Below are 10867 nucleotides of genomic sequence, written 5' to 3' on the forward strand. Positions count from 1 at the left end.
TGGATTGAATGGACTAACATCTGATAACTCTGATAGCCTGATAAACTGAAGACCTAAAGCAAGGGGACAACTTTATTTTTGGAAGACCCAATCAATATGTGCCATTTGACCAAAGGGGAGTGCTGGGATGCCTAAAGGGACATCTAGAGGACTCGGTGTGTAATATGAAGTCTGATGATTTATGCCCAGTCACACAGGAGGATCTAGTTTGAAGTGTATAGCGTAGAGGTCCTTGTAATTGACCAGCGATCTCTTGACCAGCGATCTCACAATAATGCCACACAGATGTTATTGGGGACAGCATACACTATTTTGTTTTAGCTTTCTTAGTTGAATAAGGTATTCCTGGTGACAACAATGTATTTTTGCGGCCAGAAGTGGGCCTGTCGTGCGAGGCAGCTCAATCTTTTACTGTGGTTGTGAAGACTGGTTTTTGCTAAATGATCTTTGTATGTGTAATTTAACTTCAAGAGGATGTGCTGTGTATTGCATGGTGCTAGTCGTGAGTTAGCTTAGTGCCTATAATCCAGGGGCAGCGACATAGACAGCGTGTCATTTGTGTTCAAGGATTGAATCCACTGTTGGTATATGATCTCTGGGGATCCATTGTGTGTCAAGTGACTGGTTTAGGGAAAATGTTGTGTGGTGTAGGGTGCTTTTAGTGACTGTGGACTGGACGGGATCCAGTGTGAGCTAAGTGACTGGGTCAGATTACAGAGGAGAGCAGTGCAGCATGACCCAAAAAAGGAAATCGTGTCTGTCATTTGAAATGAAGGGGTGTGTATGTGAAGTGTGACCTTGATTGTGGGTAGAAGGGAGTGCCTGTCATGAGGCGTGAGAGATCCAGTGTGTCATGTTACATCATGATAAGACTTCATGTCATATAATTTCAAGAGGAGAAGGTGTGGCTCCTAATGCATTTTACTTGGGAGTCAGGAGGAACGTATAGTTCGGGAACAACAGTGTGGCATGTGTTCCAAGGGTGGCCCATCGATTATCGTATGATCTTATTGGAGTTCTGTTGTTTGTCTTGTGAATACAAAAGGTTTTTTTCACAAAGTATCATCATGACAGGCAGTACCACGAAACAAACGTGTGACTTCAGTGAGTAGGTTATGGGTTTTCATGTGGCCTCGTTGAAGTCCTGTTCAATTCTGTGATACAGTGGGGTGGGAGTGTGGTGACAGCACATCCTTGGGGCATAGCATGTGCCAAGTAGCTTGAAGTATGACCCCCAATTTGTAATTGGGGATATTGCTTAGTGCCTATCTTACATCACATTCCTACTACAGGCGTGTCAAAGCACTTTTTCAATGTCTAAGAAGTGTATGCATGTACGGATGTTAACTGTGTTGGTTCAGATGACCTATATGTAGATTGGGTTTAATATTGTTGTGATATGGTATAGTCATGTCGCAGTTTTCTTGACTAGACAAACACAATGAAAGTGGTCTGGAAGAGGTGGTGAAAGAAACACCCGAGGGAACTGGTAGCACTTGAGTGTGAATGTGCAGAGCTGAATGCTAAGTGTATGTAGATGGTTATTATCCATGAGGGTCAGAGGCTTCCAGTCTTCATAGTGCCAATGAACAACAAAATGCCAGTACTGATAAACACTTTTCTTTTTCATACGTCCAAAATTGACGTCAAACAATGTGACCAAGACCTTTTATCTCTTTTTGAATAAATCAAAATTTATTTATCCACATAGTCATTTCTATGGATCATTGAAAATCATTAAAATTCATCCACATACCAAAATGTCTGTTGAAATTTAGCTTGATGGTCTTGAGGAGAACACCGCTAATTGCGTTTGGGTGTTCGAAACGCGGCGACCTATTTGTGACCAATAGAGTGTTTACATCTATGCAAATTGTTTTCAATTTTGTGTTCGGTTTTTTAAATCAATGCACCTTTGGTCTTGTGTTCAAAGAGTGTTTAAAAAATTGTTCATGCTATTTGTTAAATGTTTGTATGTTCTAGTGAGTATGGTAGTGAGGCTGCTGGATTGAGTGTGGTACGATTGTAGAATTGAACAGATGTGAAGTAGTGAGTGTGAAAAACAGTTACAGTTGGTGGTATGGGAGATAAGTTGATATGTGTTTTTCTAAAGAAATGTTGGTATGTGGATGAATTTGAATGATTTTCAATAATCCATAGAAATAACTATGTGGAATTGTAGCGTAGCATCATTGTCTTGTCAACAGATGCATGGTTAGTTTGAAATCTAGGAGTGCGTACTTAACATCAGTGTTTGGGTTGGAGGTAGCGCAGAAGTATTTTAGGTTCTCGTAGAACATTGTGACATCCAGAGTTTTCCTCAGTTTGTGTTGGTAGCTGTTCGTAATGTCCAGCAGGTCAGAAAAGACATTCTTAATGTTCTTGGTTGATGCTTTGCCGCAGGCTATTTGAGTTGCTGAGGAAGATGTTGCTCGCATAATTTGTTGAGACCAAGTCATGAATTTGGACTTTTCAAAATTGAAAGCCAAGTTGGATCAAGGTGGTCAGTAGATCGTGGGATGTAGTACATTGTTTATAGCCGGAAGGGGTAATTGAGGAGCTCAAATGATGGCTCGCAGTGTGGAATGCAGGACTGTGATAATCAGTGGGAAAAAAATAGAACCTTTGCCTGTTCTATTTAACAGTTGATGTTCTGGATGCTGTAGGTTGGTAGACCAAGGTATCAAAGACATTATTGACGGTATCAGTGAACCAAGATTCTAATAAAACCGATTTGAGATAACATGAAATCTGTTAAATCTGCTGGATGAATGATTGCCAATTGAACATTATTTGCTTTATGATGTGAAGCGTGGGATTTGTTTTAGAGGTTGCATGGGCTGCTTTCACATGGATGCGAGGGGTTGCATGTGAGGAAAGTAGTGGAGATGGTGTCTGAAAAGGTGGTGCCATGCATACGTATTCGATCATTGCAGCTCAAGTGTGCTGCAGCATGTAGAGTCAGAAGAGAAATTCAAGAGTTAGAAAGTAATTGGAAGTGCTCCAAGTTGACCTTGAATATTAGTGCATATTGCGAAGCAGAAAATGATTGTCATGCATTGGTGGTGGGTCATAACAGCTTCATAGATGGTTAGATTCCCAAATCTATTGCTGAATCCTAGGGCACAGGCTCCTTCTGGAGGAACTTGTCAAACCAATGATTGATGATAGAGTTCCATGTCTGTAGTGAGATAGAATTTAGGGTCTACTTAATGTTTGTGTAGGCATGGTACCAAATATGTGAGATTTAAGGGCACGATTGTGAGTCCTGCTGATATTGGTGGCAAATCACTTGGACATTGATCTGTAGTTTAATGTTAGTTCTGAGAATAAGTAATTTTGCACTGTCTAGAGATAGTAGTTCAGTGTAGGTGAAAAGGTAAATCTTGATGACCAGTTGAAGGTAAGATGTACATGAATATTCCTGCTATGAACTGGAGTAAATGTCAAGACTACGTTTCCATGGAGTTTCCAGGCCAAGTTTAGCTGGATCTTCGAGCTAAGGCCACATCTGGGCCAATATTACCAAAGTCTTTTTTCCCCTAAGAAATGTAGGGCCTCAGGGGCTTAAAGGAAACTCTCCTGGCATCAGAAAGCTGCCAATGGAAACAGTGTAGGGTTAAAGTGTTGTGCTTCTGAGATTGAAGGTAGTCTTATCATGGATGCTCAGTTTAGGATCCTCTAGAGACTCTTTAGGAGGTAGTTAGGAGTGCAGAAAAAGACTAGTGTTGTAGCACTAACTTAGGAGCTTTAAAGCAGGAGTGTCTTGAATTGGTGAAGACAACTGAGCGGTAATAAAAACTGTCTGACCTTCCTTAGGTGATGTGCAGAAGGCTTGTTAATCCATTTTACTTAGAATTCTAGGTTAAGGTCAAAGTCCAAGGGATTTCAAAGCTTTTTACCGACTCTTGGTCAAGCTCAGCAGCCCATAAGAGGATAGTAGAACCACGAAGAAGGCCACACGGGTCAATATTTTGGTCTTACAATCAGCATGGTACTCTCATTGGACTTTAAATAGTTTGATGTCATACAGTCATATGTGACGTTGAGACATAATCCCAGCATGGGGAGCCTTGTTGAGATTCGTTACACAATAAGTTGGGCGTTATCCTCATTGGTAATCGTTTAAGCCAAATGTTTAGATCAGGCAAGGAAATAGCCTAAGGTCCCTCTAGTTGTCTGAATTGTTCTAATCAAAAGATGGTTCCCACAGGAGAAGCTTAATGTTAGAGATTTCAGGATTACTTGTGTAGTTTTTATGATGCAAGTATGGCATGACATGGTTTTCCACATTAGTGAGGTAATTATGGAGATGAGAAGTTGTTGAAAACTGCAAGAGCACTGGGAATCCAGATATTCGACATGGGCTAGTACCTTGACAAAGTCAGAATGTGAAAGCTGATAGAAGCACTGAAGTGTATCCTCAATGTCTTGGGACTGAAGGAGAATAAGCAAGGATGCATCTGTTTCAACTCAAGCATCTGCTTTGTGCAGTAGGTCTTGAGGTTGATGTCTTTTCAGAGTGTTTGGCCATGGTGTCAGAGCAGTTGAAGTGGTTAGATTCACAGAGTTGTTTTGACAGAATTGTGAAAGACTCATTTGTAGAGCAATTGACGTAAACAAGACGAGCACTGTAGTATGTACTCCTGGATTTCCTGATTCTTGTCTGCTGTAAGGTGTTGAATTCAGATTTGCTTGTTGGATGGTTCTGACTTGCCCTTCCATTTGTGTTCAAGGATGTGACTCTTAGAATTGAAACCCAGAATGTTCCTTGGTTTACCATTTGACATGTATGAAATGTAAGGTTGAGTCAATGGATTTTCTCTGGTATTAGAGTTCCATGGCCACCGGTATTCCATGGTCTAAGACATATAGCTGTGTTCATTTAGGTGAACACCTGAAGTTGTGGAGTTATTGAGTAACTCCAAAGGAGTGGTTTAGCACAGTCTTCTCCATGAGCAGATAAAAGAACTGGTAATGGTAATGCAAGGGTGAATTTTTGTAGGAGGCATACCGAAGAGTGAAGGGGATAGCCTGATGCTTACTATAGAGAAAGGAGTAGTGTTTGAAATCTAACAGGGTCATTGCATCAGAGTAGGTGCAGTCAAATAAATGACTAACCCAGTGACTGGTTGCAAATCTGAGTCGGAGCAATCCAAGGTATTCAAGGAATGGGATGTTGGATTTGTTGGTATCACAATCTGGTACTTCCTATCAGATATTGAATTCTCCAAGCATGAATAAAGAAGCTTGTTTCAAATACCCATAAATGTTGAACTTACAGAATAATTTATCATGAGTAGAATTATATAGAGGCGATTTAGAGGTGAGAAAGATATAATAGAAGAATTGCGGGAAGAAGTTGCATCATTTCAGGGTAGATTTGCATCCTGGAGAAGAAATAGTCGGAAAGGTAGTATTGAAAGCATGGAAGATGTTGATATTAGGGTTGGGGTAAGATTTGTGGACTAATGCAAGCATAGTGGCCCTCTTGTTGGGTTATCTTTTAGGTCAATCTAGTACCCTAATAGAAGAGCATAATGGAGAATAGGAGCTGGGCCATTCTTGTGCCAGATTTGCAGATTAGACGGATAAACGAGAAGATCTTGTACGTGGTAATTTATGTTCATTTTTTAACATCTGCTTTTGATGAGAATACACATGTTGGGAGTAGATATTAAAGGTAGAGGGAAGGAAAGAGTAGGAGATGGGATTTAGCATGAGTGGTTAGAAGGAGTGAGTAGAGTGAGGAAGAGTTTGACTAGGTTTGGATTGAGAAAGTGGGGCAACAGTGTGCCAGTCTTTCGACAAAAGGCAGAGGGAAGCTATATTGAGTGAGTGTACGAAGAAGAGGGGATGCAGTGTGCTCCGACTTCGCCATTTAGAGAGGTTAGGCTGTAGGTAGCATGGAGTCTTTATCTGAGAGACAGTCTGAAGCTGTTAGGTTATGGAGATGCAAAGTAGAGGAAGGTTTCTGCGAGGAGTGATTACATTGTTGTTGCTTGTAAAAAGATGGTGTGCAATTGTTGTTGGTTGATTGGATGAAAAGAGGTGGTGGAGGAGATTGGCAGACATCTGACAAAAAAAGCAGGAATCAGAAAATATTACGAGGATTGCTGGGCAGTTCAGGTATTATGCAGATGTGCAGTGCAAGTGTATATTAGAACTGTAACAGTATATGTGGTATATCTAAGTGACATGCCACTAAAAGTGAAGTAGCACTACAGATGTACTGGCATGAGATGTTGCAGATAGGCCTTGTAATGTTTGACCAGAATTTCATTAGTGTATACTCACAGGTCTTCATGGTAAATGGGAAATGAATTGTGGGTAATGTGTGATTTTGCTTTTGATTTGCTTACATGGTAGTTTTAGCACTTGCACGAGACACCAGCCTAAGCCCCTTGGATCTGCTACCACCTACATGCACTACATGATAATTATCCTTCAGGCTTCAGAGGTTTAGCCGAAGTGACAACAAAATTACCCAGTATAATGGGGCCCTGTATTTCAGGTATTTAAATGCAATCTTAGGGTCATGATACAATTTCCAAGGCTACCCAGTTAAAATGTGTTTCATTACTGGAATGTAGTTCTGCCTGTTAGAAATATACCCTCTCTATCAGAATTCAAATCCGCACTGAAGACCCACCTGTTGGTGTTCAAGTCTTCACAGCGTATGTGAACTCTGCTTAGTCTCTCCTCTTCTACAAAGTTTTTTTCTTCTCTGACCAAGTCTATAAACATAAGTAACACCTCGATTAGATTGTCTTTTGAGATGCTGTTTTGTTTATCTGTCCCGGCCTTCACCTCAGTTGTTCACTCTCCATTGCCACTCTGGAAGTATACCCGGCTTGGTCCTTCCATTTAACTTATGCACAGTACTGCTATTACTTGGGTATGAACATTCCTCTTTGAAATCCTCATGTTTTGTTCCAGTGCTAAATAGGTACAATATGTAAATAAACATAACAGACCTTTGTACAGAGATGTTGCTCTCTTTCAGCTGACTGCAAATATCAATTTGCTAAGACATAATCAGCGTATTTCGTAAATTAGAGGCATATTTTGCCCCTCAGAGCTTTTTCATGCATCAGATTTCGGTGTGACCACCCTGTGTCCTTTAGTCTCCTTACAGTCTGGTCTGGTTTCCACTGTTATTGTAATAAAATACCAAACATGTAGCTTTTGTGAAAGTAGTATACAACAGTGTGTGAGTGTGTGCATGTGTGAGCACTGGACTCATCATAGTCTGTGATACAACCACCCATTCAGCTTTCATTTTGCTGAAGGCAAAACTAATTATTTGATTCCTAGATCCACCCATTTATCGATTGTATTTTTTGACTCCATAAATATTGTTTTTCCTTTGAGTCAAGCTCAACGTCCTAATTTTCTTTAAAATCTTGAAGTCCGCATCCAGCTGGTCATAGGCTGTAATCTATAATGCCACCTGACAAAGTCTTGTATGTGTTTGGAAAGCTTGATGTATTTGACTTCCTAAATAAATGGACTGCACTTGATAAGGCTTCTTGGGGATGGCTGCAATTATTGAGTTCTCACCTCTCAGACTCAAGACAGTCATTTTTAATTTGATCTCATTCCTTTCCCTTCTGAACAGGACCACAACTGCAGGAAGGCGAGTCGAGTTCGCATTCTGATGATCCACGAGGTTGGTGGTTCTCAAACCCACAGGAGGAGACCTTTGATGCGCTTGAGGATTCAGACTCCTGCCAAGGGTTGGAAGAGTCCCTGAAAATAATTACCAAGGCCTTTGTTGAGCACGGACCCTTTGATGGCATTTTGGGCTTTAGCCAGGGAGCGGCTCTGGTGGCAATGCTATGTGCCTTGAAGCAGCAAGGAGATGAGCGCTTTCAGTTTGACTTTGCTATTCTGGTCGCTGGATTCAAAAGCCGATCAACGGTACATCAGGTGTTCTATCAAAAGCCTATCGGGGTCCCCAGTCTCCATGTTTTCGGGGAGACTGACCGTGTGATTCCAGGAGAAATGAGCCAGGAACTAGCATCACAATTTATTGATCCAATGATTCTCACTCACAAGGGAGGGCACTTCATGCCAGCTTCCGCACCACAGAAGAAAGTGTATTTGGAATTTTTGGACATGGTTTCAATATCATTGAGTGGAAATTCTTGACCTTTTAAAGTTCATGCATTCAAGAAACTGTTATCTTTAGGTAATACAAATGTATAGCCCATGCTTGTTCTGTCTGTGTCTTTATTGCATCCATGCATGGTATTGTAATGTGAAGTTGGTGTATAATCCCATTTCAGATAGTACAACAGTGAGGAAAAGACTTTCCCAGCTGTGCACAATACTCCTCACGTGCTCCAGAGCCTTTAGAAAAAGTCTGATACTTGTGTAGCTACTTGAACAGGTTTGCTTACAGTTTGTAGAAGGCTCTTGGGGAGCTTGCAAGACTAAATCAGTTGACTACTCTCACATGTGCTCTACTCCTAGCTCTTAATTCCACTGGACTATTGTCGTTATTTCTTCCTTGCCAGTATCGTAGTCTAAATTTGGATAGGCCAAAGATCATCCTCCTGCAGGACCCAGAGATTACAGTTTACTAAGTCAGGTTGGATTCCATGAGGGCCATTGAATAGAGTTACTACAAGTGACCTTGACATGCCTTTTCTCCAGTGCATGTTGTAGAATAAGGATAGGCATTTTCCCCTTTCCCAGGGTTCAGTATACATTTGCTTGCAAAGTTTAGCCAGTCCGTTCGCTTCCTTGGCCCTTCAGTGGTTGATGTGGTCCAGCTTTCATGGCTTAGCCAATAACATGTTAGGACTTTGAAATAGGATACAATATAACATAATGGTTACCACAACTTTTAAAGAGGTAGTTTTTGATAAAGGAGCATGTCTTCCGTGTAACAGTAAAGGAATATAGCAGTTAGCACAGAGCACGATAGTGACACTCGGGAGAGAGTAGAGGCCAAACTATATCTCCTTGTAAGTCTATGGATTTTGTACTTTAGATTTTGTACTTTAGAGAACTGCACAGAGGACACTCGTATTGTGGGAACCACTGTGTTTACGATTCAAGTTTCTATCAATTTAGACTATGCAGGAGCAACATCCTCTACCCTTGTCTAGGATAAGTCTCTGTCTCTGGGTCAAGGCAGCTTGACAGGCTTCTCACCTTGCCACTAAGCATTAAGATGAATCCCAGTTTAGTATGGGAAAGAAGGAGTAGGTAGGGAGTTTAGGGAGGCGTTGCTGGGGTTGAAAAGCCACTTCAGCCTCCATTGGGCCACAGGTAGTGGAGGGGGCTACCGTGTGGACTTAGGGAGGCGGGGTGACCAATATCTTAAAACTGGCTTGTTAGAGTTGCCTTTTTTTGGGTGCAGGACTTTGATGGGTGTTTCTTAAAATTAGCTCGTTCCTAGAGTTTTCAGGTCCCAGTCAGTGGACACTATACAATAGCAAAATGTTCTATCCCGGTCTTTTGTTTTTCAAGGCAGGGTCCCAAATTAAAAATGCAGAATGCGTTGAAGCGATGCAAGCTTTTCTGAAAGGTTGCAGTGAGATGTCAGTGATGACGATAATCTTTGTGTGATTAATTAAAACCATGCAAAACTGATAATATATAAAACAATAGTAAACCGGAGATTTTTGGCATTTATATGGCAATGCAATGTTTACAAACATCCGCCAATGCCTTAAATACTAACGTGGGTCATGGATAACGCTTGGTCCCTATCTCAGTTGCTCTGGTGTACTGGACCTTGGTTAACATGGTTCGGTAAAGGAGGGGGCTCTACAGTACACAGTAAACCAATTGATAAGTCTACAGGTGAGTCTTCAATTCAGACATCTGGTGAACCAGTGGTTGAGGTCAAAAAGTGATTTCTCCAGTGGGTCCGGCGAGTCTTGGGGCAAAATATAAGGATGTGATTCAAGGTTGCAGGGACAAATTAACATGAAGCTACAAAACGGGGCTATGAGGTTTCAGCTCAGTGTCTAGTGAGGAACTAAGGGTCCTAGTCTTTTAACTTGAAGACCTTTAAGATGCCCTATACTGCCTCTTATCATCTCAAAGACAGTCTGGTCTGGGGTTGACCTTTGGCCGTGATATAGGATTTTCCTTTAAGAAAAAGTTTCTGCTTCGGTTGAGGATGAGCAATGTTGCCAGACTTGCCCACTACTAAAGACCTTATTAGGTTGAAGCCTACTAGACAGCGCAGCACTGTCCTTATTTTATTATATTTTAGGAACAAACATGGGTAAGTTTTCCCTTTTCAGCATATTCATTTTTAGAACTAATAATCAAGAAGAGTTTTCTTTTAGCAGTGTTGCTTTTGAAGTTTTGAGATCACACCCTTTTTTCATCAGAGATCTAGTCTGGACTGCTGAATTTATTTCTCCTGATTCTCTAATTTATTTGTAAGAGGATCAGTCAGTGGGACGCAACAGGCAGGTAGCCCTCAACTCATGGATGATTCCTCATTCTGGAGATACTGCCATCTCTCTAGGCAGCTCTTAGTCAGGTAGGATGTACTTCCTCCCACATAGAAGTTAGAGAAGGTACAGTGTTCTTTCCACTTCATGACTAGCGTAGACGCACCGGACCCTGGGGCACATTTAGGTCAAGAAACCGTGTGTACCTTCCTCAACATATGGGCAAGGGGGGGGGGGGATTTTGGACTTCTCTTCCATCCCTGATGAAACTAGGGATTTCAGGCATGCAGAAAGAAGCTCAGTGTAGGTAAACTTATATGCATGGTGTGTAAGGCTAAGTTAGTGATAGTTACGCTGGGTTTAGCAGACCTCATCCTCAGATCGACAGCAAAAAAGCTGAACCTAAACTTCATTCAGTTCACCAACAAGTCAATCACCACTAC

At 41.4% G+C, this 10867-nt stretch overlaps 1 protein-coding gene across 1 annotated transcript in view; it reads left to right on the top strand.

The window, feature by feature from the left end:
- The window catches only part of OVCA2 (OVCA2 serine hydrolase domain containing), a 31384-nt gene extending 23167 nt beyond the window's left edge, over positions 1-8217 (top strand). The window contains exon 2 of the mRNA XM_085649082.1: positions 7622-8217. Coding sequence (XP_085505208.1) covers positions 7622-8154 — 533 coding nt within the window. The 3' untranslated portion in view covers positions 8155-8217. The remainder of the gene's footprint in view (positions 1-7621) is intronic.
- Positions 8218-10867: the final 2650 nt, after the last annotated feature.

Source organism: Triturus cristatus, chromosome 3_2, assembly GCF_964204655.1.
Source record: "Triturus cristatus chromosome 3_2, aTriCri1.1, whole genome shotgun sequence".
Lineage (NCBI taxonomy): Eukaryota > Metazoa > Chordata > Amphibia > Caudata > Salamandridae > Triturus > Triturus cristatus.